Consider the following 14,364-nt stretch of genomic DNA (forward strand, 5'->3'; position numbering starts at 1 on the left):
TCAGGCTTTGTGGGGGGAATTATCAAGTACATTCAAGTGAAAGGCAGATGCTTGCACAACCCCAAGAGATTCTAACTGCTAGAATGTTTGGGGTGAACTAGAAGAGTTGATTCAAACTTAACCCCAAATCCAGTGCACATATATGCTTACCTGGGGTTGCCGTGAAGTCTACCGGGAAGTTCCAAGTTCCACCATGAAGTAATGTATTCGAATCTGCTGGGAAAAACTGACAATAAGGCAACTTAACAGGACCGAGAAAATGCTGTGAACACTGGATCCTTTAGGATGAAGATCCAAAGAAAGATCCAGGGTGAACCAACCATTTTCATGGGCAGCTTCAGTGAGACAGAGTCATGTGGTCTGTGATGGGACAGAAAAGGTCTGGGCCACCAAAGGTGCTGATGTGGAGAATGTTCACAAGACCCGTCTGCCCAGATTTTTCTTAGCCTTCATTTGTGATGTTTTTTTTTTCCCACTGGGGTGTGGAGTTCGACCCTTTAAGGAACGGGGGTGAGGGTCTTATAACCTTTAGTTAAAAAATATATCAGAGGATTTTTTCACAGACAGTTCTATATAGAAATATGATTGGAGGTGTTTAGGGACAGTCATTTAGCTTTTCTGGCTAGATTTGGGGGGAAGGAGCTCTGGGTTCTGTGACCTGTCTTAGGAAGGAGGAATTCTAACCTCCAAGTCTTCTTTGGACTGTAGGGAAGAGGAGATGAGGGATGAGAACCGAGAGGGCAGCAGGTCAAGGAGAAGCCTTGCTCCTAAAGCCTTCACTTTGAAGTATGGTTTTCCCATCTCCGATACATTTATAATACAAGCATGCACTTTTATGGCACAGGATCATTGTTAAACACATTAAACCAATCTTATTGTTCTTTATTATATCAGCAACTTGTCGTCTACATTTGTGTAGGAAGACAGCCGAAGAGGGTGAATGTAAAGATACTGAGTGTCTTTCAAATACTAACACATGTTTCCCTTTTTAAAAACATATAGGCCGGCGCTTGTGACGTGGTAAAAACTCAGGGGGATGATGTTCTTCAGTAAGAAGAAGCTGCCTGGTAAGGCTTGAGTTTTTCAGATAACACAAAACAATAGGAACTGTAATGCTATTTTATATTGGAGGCTTGGTTTAGTCAGAAAACACATACATTGGTTTAAAGCTCAAAAAAGCTTCAACAATTGTTTTTACCCATGCAATTCCCAAGGGCACATGAAATAAAATACGGAAGTTTCTATCATGGCATCAAGTCCCTTGTGTTGCTGGGTTCACCCTCTTGGAATCCCCGGCCACCTTCTGATCTCTGCTAGTTTACTATTGCCTATTTTAAGATAAATAGAAATGAAAGAATACAGCACATATTCTTTCATTGTGAGTCTTCTGCTTAGTGTGAAAATTTCACTGTATGTCTATCTGTGTGGCTGTGTCTATCTGTGGTTTGTTCCTCATTTTTTTCATTTCAAAGCAGTGTTTTATTGCATGAATACAGAAATACTTAAAACTGCATCCATACAAGACAAATGAGTTTGGTCAAGGAACTCAAAAAGCAGGAAACGTACTTTTTGGCTTGTATGTGTGTTTTAATTATCAGTCTCCTGAAAATAGGTTGAATATAGCTTTTCTGAGATAACTGGGGCCAGAAGTTTTTTCTGGGGCTTAGTTTTTTTGTTTTTTTTTTTTAGTTTTTAATAAAATAAAAAAATTAGATTTTGGAATATTTGCATAGATCTTTTCTGGTTGAGTACCCCTATCCTGTAAATGCAAAAAAATCCGAGATTCTCCAAAGCTCTGAAACTCTTAAATATCATGTCAGTGCTCAAACAGTTTGAGATTTTAGAGCCCTTTGTGCTTCAGAATTTCAGGGGTGCTCAGCTTGCGATAGCAATGGCATTCCAGGTTCAGAGAGTGTCCTAGTCAGGGTTCTATGGCTGGCAAGAGACACCATGACCACAACAGCTTTTATAAAAGACAGCATTTAGGTGGGGCTGGCTTCAGAGGGTTAGTCCAGGGAGCACGGCAGCACACAGGTAGACATGAGAAGGGGCTAAGGAACTAAGAGTTCCACATCCGGATCTGCAGGCAGCAGGAAGAGAGAGCCACTGGGCCTCCTAATCTTTCTCAAGGAGTGCTCCTCCTGATGACTAACCATTCATATATATGAGTCAATGGGGTCATTCTTATTTAAAGCACCCCAGAGAGTTTTGCTTTTTCATTTCATCTCTGGTCAGTCAATGACAGCAACTATGCTGTTATTTCAATGAACATTCTATATCTTACTACTAAGACTTTATTTTTTTGACCATAGTTTTTTAAAGGTCAAAGGTTGAATTTGAGTTTATTCAGTGTCCTATCTCTCCTTCTGACAACATCTCTAGCTGGTGATTGGCTCCTGCATCTGTGATCATTCGCACCAGTTCCCTTGTAGGACACATTGCAATGTTCAGCTTCATCATGGGCTGAATTCTGTCCCAGTGCAGTGTCTACCTGAAGGCTTTACTTATGTCCTCTGTAGAGGGTTTTGTTGATATTCCCAATGCCAATATAAGACTCTAGAAATTTTCCCGTCTTTTTCCATGGTCATATGAAAGCCTTTATGCAAATCGTTGGTACAGTCTTTATAGTGTAAACCCAAGGTTAATCTGCTCAACTGTGGCTGCTTCTAACAAGACCAGGAGTGGCAAGTTTTTGTTATGGTAAGACCATGGTCCAAGATCTAGGCCTAACTCTATTAATATATTAATATAATATATTTCACAAAATTTGGGCTTGTCTATTTTTTTTTATTATGTGTGCTGGTGTATACATTTCCTTTCGTAAGAGATTAACTTGCTGGCTTGTCTATTGAAGGCCCTTAATTATATGATGTGCCTTTTAGACATGCCACCTTTGGGTCTGTGGCCATAAAGCCTAAGGTCAGTGACTTAAATGACCCATTCTATATGATTTTATTTGCCTCTGTTATATTTTGTGTTCTTTTTTTTGTGAAAAGAAAAATAATTTTTAAGATAAGTTTGGCCTTTAGCGGGTCTTTCTCTTTCAAAAATGACATGAAGTTAAGGGAAATGGTCTTTGTAAAACTGGATGGATGTACAAACTAGAGAAATACAATGTCTTGTTTTATGGATTTCATTAAAGAGATAATGAAAAATATAGCTTTTTATTTTGAGACTTTTTTTAACTTTTAAAAATGTGTGTGTGTGTGTGTGTGTGTGTACAAGCACATACATTCTTGTGTGTGTGTGTGTACATTCTTGAGTGAAAATGCAGGCACACAATGCCGCAGTGCCCATGTAGAGGTTACAGAACAGAACAATCAGGCACTGGTCTTCCTCTCACTTGTTTGAGGCAGGGTCTTTGCTGATTTTCATCTGCTTACACCAGGCTGGCCAGCCTGAGAGCACCCAGGGGTTCCTTATCTCCACCGCCATCCCCCTGTCGGAGTTTTAGGATTATAGATGCCTTATGTTGTATGTCCAGCTTTCACATGTGTTTGGGGGTTCAAATTCAGGGGCTCCTGATTGTGAAGTTCTTTTTATCTGGTAAGTTATTTTCCCGGTCCACTTCCCAAACCCTACTTAGAACTTTCTAACGCTCAGGTTAGACAGAAACTAATATCCTCCAATTTCAAAGAAAAGAACTCAAAGTCAAAGGAATCTCAGAGATGTTACTTTAACAAGCTGTGTGTCTGTGGGTTTAACGTTGAATTCCATATCTGATTTCTCTCTCTTTTAGAAGTAGAGCGGGTGGTAAAAGCCAATGACCGTGACTACAATGAGAAATTCCAGTATGCGGTGAGTGACCACACAGCACAGCCTGTTGGGGGAGGTGCTTTACTCAGGCCTAGAAGAGGGATCCATGCCTTTGTAGAATCTCACGGTGACAAAAGGCTTTCCTTGTTGGCCCATCTTGAAAGCGCGGCACCATGTGCTTTCTCTCACACATATCTTTCATCTGCTCTGACAGCTTGATGGGCATGGGAGGATGATAAAGTCTATTCTTTCTCAAGAATTCATGCTTAGTTCACTTTGGTGAGCTATAGTTGCTTGAAGCCGAGTGTGATGCTGGGCATGATGATGCATGCCTGTTGTCCCAGTCCTCTTAGGCTGAGGCAGGATTGCTGCATATGCAAGAGCAGCCCCTGTGGTTTGTGCATGGGGTAACAGGCTCCTAGGGGCTGGGGAGACACAAAATAAAATAGTATTCTATTTGGCCTACATGTTAAATGGACTGAATGAATACCAAAATGGAACTGGCAAGTTAGTACCGAACAGAACCCAGGTGTGGCCAGAGTTGTAGATCTGGGAGGAGCTAGGAGATGTCGAAAGGAAAGTGGAAGCTGTTGGGGTGATGGCTGACTCTGTAGGGAGGGACAGACATGGATGAGATGGCAGGAAGGAGGAAGCCTAAGAAGGGAAGAGAGCAATGGCTGAGGAGAAAAGAAGAGAATGATAGAAGTCTGGGGAAGGTAGCGTCTCAGGAAATTGGTGGCTGATTGGTTCTAAAGGTGGGTTCAGGGGATTGAGAACCATGGAGAAACACTTTTGATTGTAGCTGGAAGACCTTGAGAAGGTGATTTTAATCTTCCCCCTTTTTACAATCCATTAGACTCTATATAACATGTGAAATATTTTTTTCCAAATTCTGAAGGAAAGCCCCCACCAATTTTAGGGTATACTTTGTATTGCCTAGACATAGGTTATCATCCTGTAGGTATAGCAACTTCCCCTACATGTTGGGAATGTAGGAAACTTTGTATAAATAATTGGCCAGAAATTAAACATTAAGATGCAACTTCACAGGACCAAACGCTCAGATTACTATTTAAACCCAGCGTCTGTAGTGCTAACAAGTGTTAGCAACATTACAATGAATATAAAATCTAACCTAGTTCTATATACACAGGAAATGTCACAGGCCTGCATCACGGTATGATAAGATCCAAGAACTCCCGATGGCCAACATAACACTTCAGGCATGTAGTTGCATTAATAAACACAAACTTGGGTGCACCGGTAAAGATCTTGAAGGCATACACACAAAATTCACATTCTTCCAATTAACTGGCAAATCTCAAAGCACACACACACATCACACAGAATGGTGGTTCTCAACCTTCCTAATGCTGTGACCCTTAAATACAGTTCCTCACATTGTGGTGACTCCCAACCATAGAATTATTTTTGATGATACTTCATAACTGTAATTTTGCTACTGTTAAGAAACATAGTGTAAATACCTGCATTTTGCAATGGTCTTAGGTGACCTCTGTGGAAGTGTCATTCATCCTCCAAGAGGGGTCTTGACCTACAGATTGCCACTGACATAGAGACTCCTGGTCTAATTGAACCGCGTGACCCGGATCAAGACTGGCTGATAGAACCCGCCCAGCAGAGTTTGGTCACATCTACAGGAAATGCTACTCTTATGATTAGCAATTATATTTGGATTCTACTTGCTCCCAGACTATCTCAGCCCCTGTAATGTGTCTTGTATAAAGAGAATGTCTGACTCTTCCCACTGACAGCCACTGGGCAATTGTGCTGAGGGACCGCAGTGAATTGGAGCAGTGCAGCGGAACCTGCTCTGCCTGGCTCCTGTCATGGCGGGAGGCAGACTTCAGGCTGCGTGAGCCATGAATCACCCATTCTGTAAAGTGATACCTTTGACTTAAGTTCCTTACTTTTTATGTATAAGTGCCGATATAGACCGACTGTTGTCAATAGGTTCATACCTAAAATACAATCTAGAGAGAAAAAGCTTTATTTTGGCTCGATGTTTTAGAAGCCTTGAACTGAAATAATGTGCAAATAGAATTATAAGAGTTGAGATAGGGATCCCTGATGGTAGAATTTTGGAGCCCTGTTATAATTTGGCTATTTTGGGATGTGTTTCTGCTAAGACTTAACCAATGAGCAGATGCAAGAGGAAGAAAAGCAACTGGTCCAGTGAGGAGAACCACAATTCGGTTTCCTTTACAGTCAGTGTCTGATGAAATAGGCCCATAAATCATCACGTGGACCAAGCGGGGCAACTTCAGTAACAATTTCCCAGCTAACGGAAAACCACTCTTTCCAACCGTCACCAAGTGGTTTTTATTACATTTCTGTAGTTTTAGCTACCAGTCCAAACAATACGATTCTATGATTAGATTGCTAAAATCACAATAACCGTCATGTCTTACCTTTTGTAGATTGAAGGTTAGTCAAATTATTCGTGCAAAAATATAGGATCTAATTTATGTCCACTGTTATGAAACTAATGCTTAGATTTTTTGTTGTATTTTTCATGTGATTCTGTTTCTCCTTTTTGAAAGATAAAAGTTGTAAATTTCATGATAAAAATATTTTGAAATATATTTAAATTGTGGAACGGCTAAATCAAGTTAATTGATATATACCTTGCTTAATATACTTACCATTTGGTAGTGAGAACACTAAAAATATACTTTAAAAAGTTGCTATTGCTGTTTTTGTTTCTTGAGACAATGTCTTACTCTATAGCTCAGGCCGACCTGGAACTAGCTTTGTAGACCAGGCTGGCTTCGAACTCACAGCAATCCTTTTGCCTCAGCTTGCCAATACTGAGTTTATAGTGTCAGTCAACTGCCAACCTTCCCCCCAGTATAATCTATTTTCATAGACAAAGTAAGCTACTTAGGAATTAAAGTTCAATTGTAATTCTTTACAACTGGGTTGGTTTGGTGATTTGTGTATTATGTGTCTTTGTGTGACATGACAGTTACCTGACATAGTAGCTGAAAGTATGTGCGGAACATCTTAAGAATGTTCTGGTTTGATTAGTGGGAGTACTTTGAGGATATAAGTTTGTACAGCAGAGGATTGACATGTCTGGATTGGTGATTTGAATCTGTAGCTGCTGGTGCCCTAGCCCAGATGTCTCTGGTTTCATGTATGTATGCTTTCCTGATTGCAAACTTCTTGTGAGTCTAGCTGTAGTTGTCCAGGTGCCATGGGGATATGTAGAAGAGGTGACATCATTCAGTGCTAATTACCTGAAAGTAATGAGAAGGTGTTGCGGGAGCTCCTTCGGCTCCTTCAGCCAATAGCCGCTGAGATACCAGCCCATTGGGGCATGGTCTCTCTCTCTTTAAAAAAGAGGCCACTTCCCTTCACTTGCGCTCTGGCTTCCGGCTCCGCTTCTGGTGACTAGGCTCCCTTCCTGATTGTGCAGAGGGCTGTTGTCTGGGACGGTGCCAAACGACACTGTCCGTGACAAGGGCTAGAGACTCTGTCATTAAGTCTCCTTTACTATTGTGTCATATACAGATTTACTGAGTATAACTTCTGTGTTTCTATCAATGTCTAAACCAATGGAACAATTAAATCACAGCTCTGTGGGTGGAGTCTAGGAATTCTTAAAAGTTTCCCTAGATTCTAATTGATTGCCAGTCAGGGTTAGGAATCACTGGTCTAGGACTTAGGGGACAAGTCTCTCTCTCTCTCTCTCTCTCTCTCTCTCTCTCTCTCTCTCTCTCTCTCTCACACACACACACACACACACACACACATGCAAGGAATGGAGTTCAATACTAGACTAGCCAAACTGGCAAACTCTGGGCTCAAGTGAGAGACCTTGACTCAATATATAATTCAATACATAATTTGGGGAGCAATAGAGGAAGACATCCAATGTCAACCTCTACATCATAGACATACTTGTGTGCATGTGTTTTCACACACATGCACTCCCACATGAACAGGCATACATGTGTGCATGTGTGCATGCTTACCACACATATGCATAAACTGATACATTGATCTAAGTTAGGATTAACAATATTGGGCACAACACTGTTTAAGACAGCCATGTGCTTCTCACCAGTAGATACCTCTTTACGGATTGTTCTTGGCCCATTAGTCAGTTCATTTTGTTAACTTCCAATTTTTCATTTCTATTGTTTACTGACTTTGTCAACATCCCGGCATTTGTGTAATTAGATTGTACAATTACTGTTATTTTTTTTTGCCATAGCATGAAGAAAAGTTGTTAGAAAATAAATGTTAAGGTGGACCTGGTTACACAGGTTTACAATCCCAGCCACTCAGCAGGGTGAGACAGAAGATCCCAAGTCAAGACTGGCGACATCATAGCTCAGAGGCCCAGTGCTTGCACTGGCCGCCACTCCAGGTGAGAAGAGCTTTTTAAAAAGCCGAGCTGACCTCAGAGACCTCTAGGTTTCCCCTCTTTATCGGTACAATGCATTGTCTAATGTCAGTGTCACTGGTGCCCTTTGTGGGGGTGACACAGAGCCTAATCTACCGAGCCCACACAATGCCTCCAGGGTCTATTCTCCTATACACAGCAACCTCTGTGGATTCTTCCTCTTGAGAAGCAATATATGTGGATGTGTATGTTCATATGTGTGCATGTGTGGAAAGTTGTGCAAAAGACAGAGAAATAGAATACAACAGAGAGGATGATATGAAGGAAGGAAGATGGGGTGGGAAAGGTTTGGTAATGACGGCTGATAGTCCCTTGTTTGTTCATTCATTCGGGAGGCAGTGGCGTGGATTTAGTTGGTTTTGTCCTAAAGCAGTTTTGTGCATTGGTTGCTAGTCTTAGTTGGGCTCCCAGTGATGCTTGGCTGGACGGTCAGCTTCCCCCCTGCCCCAAGACAGTTTCTCTGTGCAGCCCTGGCTGTACTGAAACTCACTCTGTAGACCAGGCTGGCCTTGAACTCACTGCTATCTGCCTGCCTCTGCTACCCTAGTACTGGGATTAAAAGCATGTCCCCCACACCTATCTTGGATAGTAAGCTATGGAATAAACCTGTTCCTGTGGTTCCTTGCTCTGGAGCCTAGCTTGTGGACTTGCTCGTATGGAAGCTTCCCTCCTGAAGATGGGTTCAGTGCCAGTCCACAGAGACTCCAGGTATGCTGGGGTCTGCCCCGCACTCACCCCTGGTTCCTACTGTATCCCTCACTGAACCTCTCTGTTAGCTCTTGCAGAAGATCACAGCTGTTTTTACGCATGTCCTCAGGGAGTCTCATTGTCTGTCCTGAAACAAGGTGAGGGCAGTGTTTATTTAACTCAGACCACCTCATCTAGCTTCAAAATTTGGTGGAAATTCATTAAACCTTTGGTGCTTGTCGTGATCACAAAATATTGGAGAATGACATTTTATTTACAAATCATTATTATTGTTTTAATAATACAAAGATACTTTGAAGTCTTCTGACCCCCCACCTATCACCAACCTAGAGGCTTGTCTGTTCTTGCTGCTGACCCAGTCCTCTGTCCTTCCCTCTCAGCACCTCGTTCCCAGACAAAATCCAGGCAACAAAGATGCAGAGCAGGTACTGCGAATTCGTGTGGATTTGGATCTATTGCCTGGTCCTGCCTATGAAGGGGCTGTAGACCGGAAAGATGGAGACTGTTGCAGGTGACCTGGAGTAGAAGCACAGAGTAGCAGGGACTTCCTTCTGGTCCCCAATTGCAGTCTTTGAGGGTACCGCTGGAGGCTGCTTTATTTATGTAGAACCCTGATGTAAGAAGAGTCCAAGGAAGGATTATTACTCTGGAAAGTTCTTTATGTGTGCCCTTCTCTTCCACTGTGCCTTTGTTATTGTCGTAAACTCTGAGATCCTGAACTTTGGCCCAGTTCCCAGACTGCACAGTGGTGTGAGCGAGATCTATTTAGTTCTAACAAACAAGGAACTTTATGGACTTTGTGCTTTAACACCTCCCTGTAGTTAAGAAAAGGATTCTGCCCCACTAGCTCTAATGCCAGCTCAGAGGGATGCCCACTTTGCTCCTAGAGGGCCCTGAAGCCCTGAAGTACAATCTTGCTTTGTGTTCTCCATTGTCTTGAACCTTACTTACCCTTTTATAACTTACCAAGAATATTAAGTCCCTTTTCAAATGTTACAAAAGATAAGTTAACATTATGTTTAGAACTGTCTAAAATGTCCTAAGTATCTAAATATCCTGGACAAACAAACAAGCAAGAAAAAAAAGTAGTGTGATTAAATTAACCTCAGAGGAGAATTTAATTTTTTCCCCTGGTAATTCTTCAAAATAGATACATCATTATTTGTAGGACATTGTTAGTTCTAGAATGGTTTTACAGAAGCGGAACCAGTAAACTAAGGCCCGAGAGCGGAGAGGAGAAGACTGCTCTGACGGATGCCTGGCAGATTTGCTTCGAAAGAGACATAAGCCCGGGACTCTTCTTGGCCCTGCTACTGAGGGTAGGCGGGAGGTGAGCTCCGAGAGCAGCTTGGTGACAGACTCCGATTCAGGCTGAAAGTGACTGTTCAGGCTGATTGAATTAATGTGAACCTTTCACTGTACCTCAAGGATCGGAGGACCCTTCCCCAAGAGGGAAGCTGGGCTTTCCATATTTATTTATTTATTTATTTATTTATTTATTTATTTATTTATTTATTTATTTATTTATTTATTTATTAAAAATTTCTGTCTCTTCCCCACCGCCGCCTCCCCTTTCCCTCCCCCTCCCCCAATCAAGTCCCCCACCCTCGTCAGCCCAAAAAGCAAACAGGGTTCACTGCCCTGTGGGAAGTCCAAGGACCACCCACCACCATCCAGGTCTAGTAAGGTGAGCCTCCACGAAACTGCCTAGGCTCCCACGGCTTTCCATATTTCTGATTCCCTGCACAAACACAGCGTTTTAACACAGGACATTACCTTTGGCGGCAGTCTTCAGACGGCCCTCAGCCTCCAGTTCCCTCATCTCATTCAGGGCTCGTGGAGGCTCTGAGGAGTGTGGACTGTGCTTACATGCGCAAGGTGACAGCACTTTCTGGCTGCGGAGGAACTCTCACCCTGGGTGCCGCACACTCTCCCATCCCGGCCATGCTCATTCCCTCTATTGTAACTGTGATTGTTCTTGTATCCTCAAGTGAACACAATCCCTACTTGTGAAAAAAGTGAAACTGTTGAGTATACCCGCACACATACATATAGTCTTTTTCACTATAGATACAGCATATGTGCATGCACACATATACACACACAAGTATATGTGTGTGTTTCACATACTCATACATATATGAACATATGTGCATACATGTATAAATACTTGCATATAGATATTGCCCTTACCATAGTCACAAATCTATAGTGAGCATAAACATACAAGTATAGTAAAGAAAATATGCATTAAGTATACCTCAACGCTGTTTTTTTTTTTTAATACACCTATTTTTTTTTATTTTTAGCTAACACAGGGTTTCTTTTGGTACCTCTGTGGGGGATGGGCACCCCTGGCATCAGGGGCTCCGCAGACTCATCAGGGGAGTCTTTCAAAAACACATATGTTTTTTATTAATTCTTTGAGAATTTCATACATTGTTGATCATATTCACCCCCCCCACACACACACACACAGTTCTAGCTCCTTCCAGATCTGTCCCTACCTCCCCACCCGTCCCAACTTCATGTCCTCTTTCTTTCCCTGTCAGGGTCATCCCGAGGTTACCTTAACTAGAGATGTCATACAAGAGGGCTTCCTAAGGGGAAATCTTGGTCCTTCTTCTCTGTCACTTAGTGCTTGTCACTTCCTTAAACACTGTCACCAGTGGACAAGTTTGTTTTCTATTTATTCCTGCCTTTCTGCCTGCCCAGCTAAAATGCAGACTTCCTCTATGTATGTATGGACTTCCATCTGTCCATATTCGCAGTCCTGGCTCAATGACATGATGCCTGGCACATAGGAGGTCCTTTGCAAGCAAGAGCTGAATGAATGAATGACGGTTAGGGGTAGCATGGCCTCTTCGTCTCACTACAGAAATATATTTTGCACATGGCTGGGATCCTGGCTGAGGAGACTGTTGAGATGCTGTTGGTAGCCACCATCTATAGCCACCTCTCCATACAGCCTCTTCTGCAGCGTTCCTTCGTCTGCATTGCTCCCGATTCAGAGCCCATGGAAACGCACCAGGCAACATTTGACTATTATGGAGGAGTCTGGTATAAGAGAGGCAGGTGCCAGAGGTGACTGTGCTGCCCGTGTGCCCCCCACACACATTCTTTGGGGGAAGCTTTGCATAAACGTGGGTGTTTCACACATTTCCTTGAGTGGCGCAAATGCCTTCTGGCCACTTCCTCTTTTACGCAAGCAGTCTGTGGGCATGGTTTCTCTTTGGTTTTAAATAGATCAGTTTAGAGGTGCCCTTTCCCTGAGCGGGATTTTTTGTCTTCCTGGAATCTGGACTGTATTATAGTAACGTTACACATGAGCATTCCTGTAGCAAGGAAAGGTAGACATTCATACAGTTGCCATGACATAGAGTGTCTCATCAGATGAGGAAGGCGGCTTTGATAATGTGGAAACCATGGTGCTCTTGCAAAAGTTCCTGGGTTTGATCTGTGGGATTCACAGAAGCAGGAAGTGTGCCCAGACAGCTCTAAGATCGTGAAGGGTTCCCTTCTATGATACGGTGTGGTAGGCAAGAGTAGAGAAAAAGTCACGCTATTACATGGACATTGAATGTGTTATTAATGCTTGTGCCTGGGGTTTGATTGGGAATAAAAAAAGAAAAAAGCTTCAAACTGACTTAGGCAAAGACAGATGTCAACAGAACATATAGTTAAAAAGTAAGTAAGAACTCGTGGGACCTACAGAAAGGCCTGTCTTAATTTAACTCTCTTTTAGATTTTATTCATCTATCATCTATCTATCTATCTATCTATCTATCTATCTATCTATCTATCTATCTATCTATCTATTTTCTGTGAGGTCTCAATGCAAGGTGTCAGGCTCAGGATTAGCCCAGACTGACCCGGAACTTTCCACCTTCCTGCTTCCATTTCCTGAGTGCTGAGGATGTAGCGTGCGCCGTCACTCTCACTGCCAAGGATGTAGCGTGCGCCGTCACTCTCACTGCCAAGGACGTAGCGTGCGCTGCCACACACACATCCAGTTTTCCTTTGTTATGGCACACACCCTAGCCTGCTGTCTTAGGTGTTTACTTTATTCTTAGGAGGTTCAGGATCCCAAGAGTAGTGCCCCTAGGGCTCCCTCCTTCCAGGTTAGAATGCAGTAGGTAAGAGAAAGTCTCTTGAGTCAGGTTATGTACCATTTTCTCACTGCAGAAATGTGATGGGGAAGATAGGCTGTGTGATTGGTCTAAGTGAATCTGAGCTTGACCCTGGAGTTGTAGATGGGAGTTGAACCCACTGCGATGGAGGACTGTTAGCAGAGGTGGTTGAGAATACAGTCAAATACACCTGCTGTTTACAGGATTGGCTTTGGAACACAGAAAGCAGATATGTGTGTGCGCGTGTGTAGAAACAATATTGTACAATATTATATAATATATATATACAGTATATATTATACTATACTTACATATATAAATATATACAGTTATATTATAGCTGAGACATCACAGACTAATTTTCATTTCTGGCGGAGGCAGCCCTTCTGTTGTCTGTTAGCCATGTGCTGTGGGCGTTAGTGCTGAAGTCTTAGTGGATGGGTGTGCTATCCAGGGACTCTCTTTCCCTTTGGTACTGTATTGGAAGTGTTTGAGATAGTCCTGGCCCAACATGACCAGTGGCTAGGAGCAGACTCGGGTTAAATGAGTAGCAGAACCAGAAATAAACTCCTGGGGGGGGGGGTGAAGCCACCCAGAGTGGAGTGGTTTCTTATTGTGACAGAGTTTGTCCTGTCTAGTACAGTGCAGTCACAAATCCCCTGGGGGATTAGCTCACAATTTGCTCATGAAATCCAGTATTTGTATAAATCTTTTGACTTCGCAAGATAATTTTAATTTGAGACCTCATCTCCATGATAATCCAGTGTGAGAAATATTTCCAGAGGAGCCCCGAGGAAAGTCCCCGAGTGCTTTGGTGTGAACTTAACAGTGCTTGCTCTTTTATCTTGGCTTTGTGTGTGTTCAGCAATACAGTTACACAGCTTGTGAGACTCTCAGTGTCAAAACAAACCCTTCCAGTTTACTGGCATTTTATGTGGTGGCCTGTCTCTGAAGAACGGTCCACTTACGCTTTCTGCCTCTCCTTGAGCCGTCAGTACTGAACATGTGAAGACGTTTGGCCACCGCTGCTGCTGATTGGAAAGCTGAAAGGAAGGTCTAGTTATCTACTCTTTTGGTCTTCGTTGGTACTTGTTAGGGGCCAGTGGAACTGCTCACAAAGGGAATTGCAAGGGAACTATAATTGCCCCCCAAACCAACAACAACCAGGACTGTAACTAAGGCGCGGACAAGGAGAAAAGAGGTAGACAGAAGGTAGCAGAAGGCTGGGGATGAAGAGTGGAGGCAAATGAAGGCTGTGGAGCAAGGAGCAACTGCTTGCACTGGGCTATAGCGTCAGCACAGCAGTGACAGCAAGGGCTCCAGGTGCAGGGTCCC

At 42.9% G+C, this 14,364-nt stretch overlaps 1 protein-coding gene and 1 long non-coding RNA gene across 2 annotated transcripts in view; one reads left to right on the forward strand and one right to left on the reverse strand.

The window, feature by feature from the left end:
* The window catches only part of Atp8b4 (ATPase phospholipid transporting 8B4 (putative)), a 168,797-nt gene that overhangs the window by 19,133 nt on the left and 135,300 nt on the right, over positions 1-14,364 (forward strand). Inside the window, exons 3-4 of the mRNA XM_050134452.1 lie at positions 1,003-1,067; positions 3,740-3,798. Coding sequence (XP_049990409.1) covers positions 1,037-1,067; positions 3,740-3,798 — 90 coding nt within the window. The 5' untranslated portion in view covers positions 1,003-1,036. The remainder of the gene's footprint in view (positions 1-1,002; positions 1,068-3,739; positions 3,799-14,364) is intronic.
* LOC126496815 (uncharacterized) lies at positions 9,358-10,895 on the reverse strand. The gene is made up of 3 exons (XR_007590443.1): positions 10,769-10,895; positions 10,567-10,640; positions 9,358-9,510 (listed from the first exon to the last, which is right to left on the reverse strand). It is a non-coding gene; the product is annotated as an uncharacterized lncRNA (long non-coding RNA).

Source organism: Alexandromys fortis, unplaced genomic scaffold (assembly GCF_014885135.2).
Source record: "Alexandromys fortis isolate MF-2015 unplaced genomic scaffold, M_Fortis_MF-2015_v1.1 scaffold_6, whole genome shotgun sequence".
Classification (NCBI taxonomy): Eukaryota; Metazoa; Chordata; class Mammalia; order Rodentia; family Cricetidae; genus Alexandromys; species Alexandromys fortis.